At 43.6% G+C, this 11,275-nt stretch overlaps 1 protein-coding gene across 1 annotated transcript; it reads right to left on the bottom strand.

The window, feature by feature from the left end:
• Positions 1-164: 164 nt before the first annotated feature.
• LOC115195187 (transcription activator BRG1) lies at positions 165-11,028 on the bottom strand. The gene is made up of 7 exons (XM_029755000.1): positions 10,947-11,028; positions 6,792-7,010; positions 6,469-6,604; positions 5,071-5,484; positions 4,719-4,817; positions 4,149-4,497; positions 165-288 (listed from the first exon to the last, which is right to left on the bottom strand). Exons 2-7 carry the CDS (start codon positions 6,966-6,968, stop codon positions 165-167), a joined length of 1,299 nt encoding a protein of 432 aa, XP_029610860.1. The 5' UTR covers positions 6,969-7,010; positions 10,947-11,028.
• Between the last annotated feature and the right edge of the window lie 247 nt (positions 11,029-11,275).

The following is an 11,275-nucleotide window of genomic DNA, read 5'->3' as shown; positions in this document are numbered from 1 at the left end:
CTTTGATTTAGTTCCTATTGGAACTCAGACCATAGACAGAATGGATGACATACTGACTGACTGAACTGAATGATTAATTAAATGTTGAAATATGTTGGAATGATGAGTTGCACGCATCGTGCATGCTCTGTACTTTATTTGGCTAGTAGGCAAATAGGCCTACATTAAGGTATAACGACTATGGCTGCATGCCTCCAGAAGGGCATCTTCTGAGGCTGAGGGGTGTTTTTCCGAAGGCGCATAGTGCTGTGGTGCTGCATGGAGATCACAAGCTCGTCAACTGGGCAGCTGTCACACAATGGAGGGAATAGCCTACATGGAGACTACTTAAGACCACTGCAACAGAGTTATTGTAAAGTGTGGGAATAAGATCATGCTAGACTTAGCCTACATTTAACCTCTCCCTTGTTCATTTTAAAGGCCATATGTTCATGACCCGATTCATATAAATCATGTCAAATTATTTAAAACTCATATTAACCCCTCCTACAGAATATGCTTTGGCAAGATTGAGTGATTAAATAAATGTCAAAATATTCTAGAAAAAATATTGAGTGGCAAAGGCTCCAGTGGTCATACATAATTCATAGATTCACCAAACATCTATGTTTCATTATTCCTGGTATATACTACTGGTTATGATTGCAGACAGAGAATGGGATGGTGCAGTACTAATTAGTCATATTTTGATGAAGTGCATGCATGGATATGCCCATGCTGTAGAGATACACCTAGCTGACTGAAACGTCACTGTTGTAGGCATAATACAGCTAGTGTTATCTAGACTCGAGCTGGCAAACAAATCCATTACATCAGCTACCTAAATGTGAAGTAAACTCAACTGAGGAGTAATAGAGAATGGAGACTTTTAACTTGAAAACGTGCAGGATAACTTTCCGGTTTCTCAGGCTTCCATTTTTTTTACACTGTTTTGTTGTTCGTGAAGCACTCCTCACAGGCCGTTTGGTGTACGTTTTTTCTGTTGGTGAGACGAAACTGCCAAAACTCTGAAAGGTATTATTGTATGTCAGAATTGCAACACAAGATTTGTTCAAGCCTAGAATGTTAGTCCGTAATCGTAACATGGTGTTTGTATGTTCACAGATTAAATTTCACGTTTACGTTTTTTGTTTCACACATGGCTTTTCTTACGCTCCTAACAATTTATGTATGAATTTTCTTTTACGATCTTAACGATATGTACGTTCAACCATTTGGCAGCTATCTGGCTCCATAGAAAAACTACGACATTTACCTGGATCTCACTCTGCAAGTAGCACTGCTGGTGATTTGAAAAGTCAATCAATCAATCAATAATATAATAATACTATTAGCAAAATTGTTTATATTTAATTTACAATCTGTAGAAACTATGACAATAGAAAGGTTCCGAACTTTTGTGAAACATCACAGTACAGCTGAAAAATATATGGCAAATAGATATCAAAACTGGAGGGTGTTCAGAGATGGATGGGAGGGGTTGAGAGGAGCTGAAGGGTGGGACTAAAAATAACAAAAAACAAGATAACTAAAGTAAAATGTACTGTGTCCATAAAATGTACACTATATAGTATGTATAAGCTGGAAGTAGAAGCCTAAGTGTTGTTGTCCATTAGTTTAATCCAATTAGGGGAGGCATGGTAGGGTTATGGGAAAATAATAAATGGACTATATAAAAATCAGTCAAAAGTTTGGACACACCTACTCATTCAAGGGTTTTTCTTTATTTTTACTAATCTATACATTGTAGAATAATAGTGAAGACATCAAAACTATGAAATAACACATGAAATCATGTAGTAACCAAAAAAAAAAAGTGTTAAGCAATTGAAAATATGTTCTATTTTTCAAAGTTGCCACCCTTTGCCTTGACAGCTTTACACTCTTGGCATTCTCTCAACCAGCTTCATGAGGTAGTCACCTGGAATGCTTTTCCAACAGTCTTGAAGGAGTTCCCACATATGCTAAGCACTTGTTGGCTGCTTTTCTTCACTCTGCGGTCCAACAAATCCCAAACCATCTCAATTGGTTTGAGGTCGAGTAATTGTGGAGGCCAGGTCATCTGATGCAGCACTCCATCACTCTCCTTCATGGTCAAATAGCCCTTACACAGCCTGAAGGTGTGTTGGTTCATTGTCCTGTTGAAAAACCAATGATAGTCCCACTAAGCGGAACCCAGATGGGATGGCGTATCACTATAGAATGCTGTCGTAGCCATGCTAGTTAAGTGTGCCTTGAATTCTAAATAAATCAGTGTCACCAGCAAAGCACCCCCACACCATCACACTTCCTCCTCCATGCTTCATGGTGGGAACCACAGAGATCATCTGTTCACCTACTCTGCGTCTCACAAAGACACGGCGGTTGGAACCAAAAATCTCAAATTTGGACTCATCAGACCAAAGGACAGATGTCCAAGGTCTAATGTCCATTGCTTGTGTTTCTTGGCCCAAGCAAGTCGCTTCTTCTTATTGGTGTCCTTTAGTAGTAGTTTCTTTGTAGCAGTTTGACCATGAAGGCCTGATTCACACAGTCTCCTCTGAACAGTTGATGTTGAGATGTCATTTATTTGGGCTGCAATCTGAGGTGCAGTTAATTGTTGATTTTTGAGGCTGGTAACTGTAATGAACTTATCCTCTGCATCAGAGGTAACTCTGGGTCTTCCTTTCCTGTGGCGGTCCTCATGAGAGCCAGTTTCATCATAGTGCTTGATGGTTTTTGCGACTGCATTTCAAGAAATGTTCAAAGTTCTTGACATTTTCCGGATTGACTGACCTTCATGTCTTAAAGTAAATATGGTCTATCGTTTCTCTTTGCTTATTTGAGCTGTTCTTACCATAATATGGACTTGATATTTTACCAAATAGGGCTATCTTCTGTATAGCACCCCAACCTTATTACAACACAACTGATTGGCTCAAGCGCATTAAGAAGGAAATAAATTCCACAAATTAACTTTATCAAGGCACACCTGTTAATTGAAATGCATTTCAGGTGACTTCCTCATGAAACTGGTTGAGAGAATGAAAAGCTGTCATCGAGGCAAAGGGTGGCTACTTTGACAAATCTCAAATATAAAATATATTTTGATTTGTTTAACACTTTTTTGGTTACTACATGATTCCATATGTGTTATTTCATAGTTTTGAAGTCTATACTATTGTTCTACAATGTAGAAAATAGTAAAAATAAAGAAACTCTGGAATGAGTAGGTGTGTCTAAACTTTTGACTGGTACTGTATATAGACAGCCAAAAAATATGTGGGATTGGAAATGATGCAGATATTTACACTGATAGAAGCCACAATCAATTTGCAACATTTGAGCTGATCTAACCCCCCCTGCCAAAAAAAATAGTGTACACTACATGACCAAAAGTATGTGGACACCTGTATGTGGACACTGCTCTTTGAACATATCATTCCAAAAATCATGGCCATTAATATGGAGTTGGTCCCCCCTTTGCTGCTATAACAGCCTCTACTCTTCTGGGAAGGCTTTCCACTAGATGTTGGAACATTGCTGCGGGGACTTGCTTCCATTCAGCCCTAAGAGCATTAGTGAGATCGGGCACTGATGTTGGGCGATTAGGCCTGGCTCGCAGTCTGCGTTCCAATTCATCCCAAAGGTGTTCGATGGGGTTGAGGTCAGGGCTCTGTGCAGGCCAGTCAAGTTCTTCCACACCGATCTCGGTAAACCATTTCTGTATGGACCTCACTTTGTGCATGGGGCCATTGTCATGCTGAAACAGGAAAGGGCCTTCCCCAAACTGTTCCCACAAAGTTGGAAGCACAGAATCGTCTAGAATGTCATTGTACGCTGTAGCGTTAAGATTTCCCTTCACTGGAACTAAGGGGCCTAGCCCGAACCATGAAAAACAGCCCCAGACCATTATTCCTCCTCCACCAAACTTTACAGTTGGCACTATGCATTCGGTCAGGTAGCTTTCTCCTGGCATCCGCCAAAGCCAGATTCGTCCATCGGACTGCCAGATGGTGAAGCGTGATTCATCACTCCAGAGAACGCGTTTCCACTGCTCCAGAGTCCAATGGCGGCGAGCTTTACACCACTCCAGCCGACGCTTGGCATTGCGCATGGTGATCTTAGGCTTGTGTGCGGCTGCTCGGCCATGGAAACCCATTTCATGAAGCTCCCGACGAACAGTTCTTGTGCTGACGTTGCTTCCAGAGGCAGTTTGAAACTCAGTAGTGAGTGTTGCAACGGAGGACAGACGGTTTTTACTCGCTACGCGCCTCAGCACTCGAGCCTGCAGCCTGTACTCTCTCTCCTGGAGGATCTTCACTGGGTCCAGGCCAAGGGGCTTCTGGATGGGCGTGATGCGGTTCTGTTTCTGGTGCAGCACCATGGGCAAGGGTTGGGGGGACTGCCCAGGGGATTGGGTCTGAGGGGGCATCACCGGGGAGGGTCTCCCAGTGGGCTGTGGGGGAATCAGCTTCTGGGGGGCACTGGATGGAGCAGCAGCATTCACCATGGGCCCTAGAACATATGGCATTGAAAGAGTTATTAGTTCTACCATTGATTCCACAGTGTTTTGGTGCAATTATTATCTGTTTAATATGTGTGTATTCCTTGTTTAATTTTTATTTAACTAGGCAAGTCAGTTTACAATGACGGCCTACCCTGGACTAAAAACACTACAGACTAGTGCCCTCTCACACACAGGTGAATCACTGCCCAGAGGTCAAGCTGAGGCTCACCTTCGGGCCATTGTTTAGGGAGTCCATTGGTGGGCTGTCCCTGCATACCAGGGGGAACACCTGAGGGTCCTGGAGGAGGCATGTTTGGGCCTACCATTCCTGTAAGATGACATTAGATATGATCAGACACTGCCTGGGAATTCATGGCTACTGAAGTCTAGTTAATGTAGAAAATGGTGCCTGAACTGAGAACATGTGTTTAAGTTTCACCACCAGGGGTCCGTGTTCAGCATACAAATTATTTATTTTCTTTGTTTGAGACAGACAGCATTTCTGTGTCATTCATAGGGTTGCAAAACTCATTGACAGACTGTGTAGCATAACTTTGTACACCCCCCCCCCCCCTCCTCACCATGAGGTCTGTTGTAGTTTGCTGGTGGCTGTCCAGGCCCCGCCCCAGGCCCAGAGGAAGGGGGCATGTTGGGCATCCCTGGCTGCATCTCTGGCATGGGCCTCTTGCCCTGCACGGCCATCTGCAGGTGGTCTGGCAGGGGCTGGCTGCGGTCCAGCATCTTGTAGGCCATGATCTGGGCCCTGAGCTGGTGTAGCTGGTTTTGGTTGAAGGGGGTGGGTCCACCTGGCTCAACCCCACCTGGCACAGAACCACCACTCAGGACACCAACGCGGTTCTGCTGGCCCATGGCCTGGGGGTCACCGACCTCCATGGGGACACCTGGGCCAGAGGGCATCATGGGGCCGGGGGGGGGGCCGTTGGCTGGCACAGGGCTGGGAGAGTGCTCAGAACCCCCCAGTGGAGAGGGGTAGCCTGGGGAGGAGAGACAACAGCACAGGTGAGAAAAGTCATCTTCCCTGGGAATGGTAGGGCATGACTGTCCCTTTAACTGAGAACAGTGGGGAACTGATTTGAATGACTAAAATAATGGCTAGATACATCAAAAATGGTGGCGAAATGGATGCTAACAGACCAGGAGAAATGTTAACCAAATCCAGACTGGTATTATAATTATGAGCTGGACTGGTGATACAAACACTTTACAAATCAGTCTCTAACAGACATGCCCACATTACAGCTGAGCCTCGCGCTCTGTACATATTACCTCAATACACATTGACTTTGTACCGGTACCCACTGTATATAGCCTCGCTATTGTTATTTACTGATGCTCTTTATTATTTGTTAATCTTATCTCTTACTTTTTTAAAAAGGTATTTTCTTAAAACTGCATTGTTGGTTAAGGGCTTATAAGCAAGCATTTCACTGTTAGGTCTACACCTGTTGTATTCGGCACATATGACAAATACAATTTGATTTTGATTTGTCACCAGTCAATACAGGATAGAAGAGTCAACAGAAAAACATCCTCTCCTGTGTTACAGTATTTCAACAGTCCCTCTGTCTCCCTGTCCCTCTCTCCTTGGTGACTGAGTAGTTTTGTAGCAGACAGCTGCCACCGTCATTGTCTGAAAGGGGAGGCCTCATGCCCCGCCCCTCCACTGAGCGTCTGCTGCTCACGCTACCCAACAAAACGACAGAAGTGAAAGAGGAGAAACTAGCTGGTTGAGTTCACAGTACAAGTGCACACGCGTCTACACGAGTTAGAGTTCACAGTTCCTCTTTTCAGACAACTGGCTTTAATGACAATTGTGCTTAAGTCTAAAATCATAATCCCCATATTTAGATCATATGGAAAGCTAATAAGTTAACCTTTTGTGTAAAGGTCCTTCAATAACAGAGTCAATGTTTCCTCTATCCTCTTTACAATCTAATCAGTACCCCATGGTATGGTACCTTGAGAATGTTGATCCATGGGGCTAGGAGGGGGTCCCATTCCAATGTGGCTTCCACCTGGTCTCATGCCCATGCTCTTCATCGGTCCATAGCGAGGGTCATCAGACATGCCCTTCTCATGCATGCCTTCCATAGGCTGGGAGAAGACAACACACATTAATACATTGACATAAGCATGTCCTACTTAGATAGCACATACATTTCTTATGTACAGTAAAGGAAGAATAGATTAATGCAAAAAAAGTATCATAAAATGAAACCGCAGACCATAGCAGACATTTTACATACATTACAGTTATGGATATGCCCATTTTCTGTCTTACTTTGTGCATCTGATGCATATTCTCCTGAGGATATACTGAGGGCCCCTGTTGTGGGTGGGAGTGCCCAGAGGCTGGGGGACCTGGGCTGGGTTCTATCATGGCTCCCGGAGAAGGCCCCGGTCCTGGAGAGGGGCCCGGCCGAGGCGTCACTCCCATGGGGGGGTCTGGGGTGGACATCTCTCAGCTGAGTCTGAGAATGTGACAGCACCAAGCTCCACTCTGCAGAGGACAAACGACAGATAAATACTGACCACTATTTACAACAAACCAATCCAGCAGTGGGGAGTCAAATTTACTGTGTACTAGTGATGGGGGGATTGATACCGTTACATATCGGGATATTGTTGACGATATGTTGTATCGTTTTGACAATATCACATTAGTTGGCTGTACCTAGGGTTGCAAAGGGTTGGAAACTTTCTGGTAAATTTCCGGAATTTTTTCCTGGGAAGTTAAGTCCTGGAATTTGGGGAATTTTGCTTAAATTCATCAAAAAAGTTAACTTAAAACAGTAAACCTTTTTTGTGGGATACATGGCAATTCTAGGTCTTATGGCATATTTTGGTTAAACTATCCCCAATTCAATGGAATTGCAACCCTCTGCATGCACAGTGCATTCTTCCATCACATGTACAGCTGATTCTCAAGATCTTGCACACTAATGAGATGCTATTCAGCCCACTACTACACTGTCTGAGCCAAGGACTACATGCTTTCTGGTAAGTTTTGATTACAATATTGGGTGGGGTGAATATTGTTTTTTGTTAACTAGTAAATAGTAGCCTACAGCAAAGTGTGTTTAAATCATTTCTAACTTGTTAACAATATCTGCTAGTTAGTTTTTGCTACCATGTGGGTTTTAGTTTGCTTGAGCCTGCTAACTGAGGAGTGTTAATTCACCTGTTTCCATACATGTTTCATTTTAAAACATTTATCTTACAAAATTAGTTGTTTAATCTAACTGCTTAACTATTTATCTGTACATGGAATTGTATTTTTATTTTTTTTACTAATCTTTACAGGAAAATGTCACGGGCATTATCTGATGTGTGGAGACGTTTCACTGCAGCCAACGTAGAAGGAAAAGCTGTGTACATTTGCAAATACTGTGCCAAATCATGTGAAGAATGCAACAAAGATGCAGAATCATCTGGCCAAGTGCATAAAGTTACCTCAGCACTCACAATAAGCAACCTCTGACAAAAGTCCCTCTACTTCTATTCGAGGTGAAAATTATGACTCAGACACCTTATCGATAGCAACAGCTCTGTACACTGATTCCTCCTGGAATCAGAAGTTTGTTTGACTCAATGGAGGAACGTAGTCAGAGAAATGCTGATGAATGTCTTGCTCGAGCTGTGTATGCAACTGGTTCACTTCTGATGCTCACAGGCAATGTGTATTGGAAGAGATTTCTGAATGTTCTTCGCTCAGCATACACCCCTCCAACCAGACATGCTTTATCTACTCATTTGCTGGATGCAGAGTTCAAGTCAAGATCAAGCAAAGCATAGAAAAAGCAGACTGTATTGCAATCATCTCTGATGGGTGGTTGAATGTTCGTGGCCAAGGAATAATTAACTATATCATCTCCACCCCTCAACCAGTATTCTACAAGAGCACAGACACAAGGGACAACAGACACACCAGTCTCTACATTGCAGATTAGCTGTCATCAATGACCTTGGACCACAGAAGGTATTTGCACTGGTGACAGACAATGCTGCGAACATGAAGGCTGCTTGGTCTAAAGTGGAGGAGTCCTCCCTCACATCACACCCATTGGCTGTGCTGCTCATGCATGGAATCTGCTCCTCAAGGACATCATGGCACTGAAAACAATGGATACACTACAAGAGAGCCAAGGAAATGGTTAGGTATGTGAAGGGTCATCAAGTTATAGCAGCAATCTATCTCACCAAGAAAAGTGAGAAGAATAAGAGCACCACATTGAAGCTGCACAGCAACACCCGTTGGGGTGGTGTTGTCATCATGTTTGACAGTCTCCTGGAGGGGAAGGAATCTCTCCAAGAAATGACCATATCACAGTCTGCCGATATGGACAGCCCCATCAAGAGGATCTTCCTGGATGATGTATTTTGGGAGAGAGTGTTAATCAGCCTGAAACTCCTGAAACATATAGCAGGATTGAGGGAGACAATGCCATCCTGTCTGAGGTTCAGACTCTGCTTGCAGATGTATGAGAAGAAATGGCTACTGCCCTGCCCACTTCACTGTTGCTCCAAGCAGAGGAAACTGCAGTTCTGAAATACATCAAAAAGCATTAAGACTTCTGCCTGAAGCCCATACACGCCGCAGCGTACATGTTGGACCCCAAGTATGCTGGCAAGAGCATCCTGTCTGGTGCAGAGATCAACAAGGTCCATGGTGTCATCACTATCGTGTCTCGCCACCTTGGCCTGGATGAGGGCAAGGTTCTTGGCAGTCTGGTGAAGTACACATCCAAGCAAGGGCTTTGGGATGGAGATGCAATATGGCAGTCATGCCAACATATCTCATCAGCCACCTGGTGGAAGGGACTTTGTGGAGCGCAACTGGTCCTTGTTTGGGAACACACACACCAAAGCACCCAACAGGCTGACCAATACATGGGTTGAAAAATTGGTGGCCATCCAGGCAAATTTGAGGCTTTTTGAGCCTGACAATGAGCCATCCTCAACAAGGTGGGAAAGTGATAGTGAAGATGAGCCCTCAGAGTCTGATGTTCAAGAGGTGGACATTGAGGAGGTCCAGGGAGAAGACATGGAAGCCTGAGAGGAAGACAACGAAAGCTTTAGTTTCATTTTAAAGACGTTGAAAACGTTTTTGGGAGATGTGATGGGTCATTGGGGATCATTCAATATTCCCTTTTGTTGTTCATCCCATGTGAAGAGTCAACTCATTTAATTAAAGTTCAATTCATAACTAATTAAAAAATATATATTATTATTCTATTGGCAGGATTTTATCATTTTCAATTATGTCTACTTAGATAAGGTAAAAGGCTTATGTTTCTGTATCCATATGATATGGTAAATATATCCAATGCAAAACAAATCTACATTTAAATTGTATTAATTTGCATATTCCCGTTAATTCACATATATTCCCGTTAATTCCCACGGAAAGTATCCACCTCTGAATATTCCCCAAAATGTGCAACTCTAGACACACCTACTCATTCAAGGGTTTTTCTTTATTTTTACTATTTTTTACATTGTAGAATAATAGTGAAGACATCAAAACTATGAATTAACACATATGGAATAATGGAATAACCCCCCAAAAGTGTTAAACAAATCAAAATATATTTCTTATTTGAGATTCTTCAAAGTAGCCACCCTTTGCCTTGACAGCTTTGCACACTTGGCATTCTCTCAACCAAAATCCACCAACGCTACACGTACCTTTGTCTCATGCCCTTCTGCACACCTAGGAACCTCCCTCCTACACTGCTGCCACATGCCCATTAGCTTGACACACCTGTAACGTTAACATCGTAATGTATTCGGTACAAAAGCTCGTACAGGTATAACTGATATTATAACGTCACTTTGCCCGGCAACGACTCAACATCAAACTCAAAAGAACACAACGACTCTTCTGTTTCTCCACTCAAGCCACCCAGTCTGCGTCGCACCAAACGAAGAGCATCACAAACACTGGGAATCTTCCCCTGGCTTCAGGTGGTCCACTTTTTATCGCTGCCCCAGTAATCACTCCTTTTAATGGCGCCATATACTTGAGAGCAAAACAATTCACATTATCCTGTCCCCAGACGTTTGACGCGGAGCGCCTGCTTCATCTGACCCAACAGAAACAAACAATCACAAGACCTCTTCGGGTTACCTTCATCGATTCCACACCACCCAACTCCATTTTCACCCACCCTGAAACCACAAATGGATCAGCCAAAAGGCAAGGGTCTACTTTTTCCCCAATTTCCCTCCTACTGTCACAGACTCATCTTTATCCTGACCCTCCGTGTAATCCTCGGGCTCCGAGAACTTCACCATCTACCACCTCCGATATTTCGCCCTCATTCACTTTCATTTCTCTTCCTCTCCTGTATTCGATCCAGTGTACAGATCACACTTTCTACCATTCTTCAACAAACATCACCTTTTCCTCCACTTTTGACCAATTCAAGCTCACCTTCTTCCTCTATTTGTCCTTCCATTCGTCCTCCGTAATCCAAGTATATGTCTCCTGATAAATCTAGGACGCCATTCCCCGCTCGCTCCAGCCCTCCGCATCCAGCTGCGACACACACTTCCAAGTTTGATCACCCCAAACATGTTCCCCTACCAAAGATAACGGTAACTCCTTATCGGTCATCGAGGCCGTTAACACTTTCAACACTCGCAGAGATCGACAGTATTGCAGCGCGTGAGGCACCTAATGTGACGTTAGCTCGACTAGAAAGCTAGCTAGCAGCAAAACAACCTCCGTTAGCTCCGTTTACAACATAGTAACACGCTATA

The sequence above is a fragment of the Salmo trutta genome, chromosome 1, assembly GCF_901001165.1.
Source record: "Salmo trutta chromosome 1, fSalTru1.1, whole genome shotgun sequence".
Lineage (NCBI taxonomy): Eukaryota > Metazoa > Chordata > Actinopteri > Salmoniformes > Salmonidae > Salmo > Salmo trutta.
The sequence above is the reverse complement of the archived record's forward strand: the minus strand, read 5'-3'. Positions and strand labels throughout refer to the sequence as shown.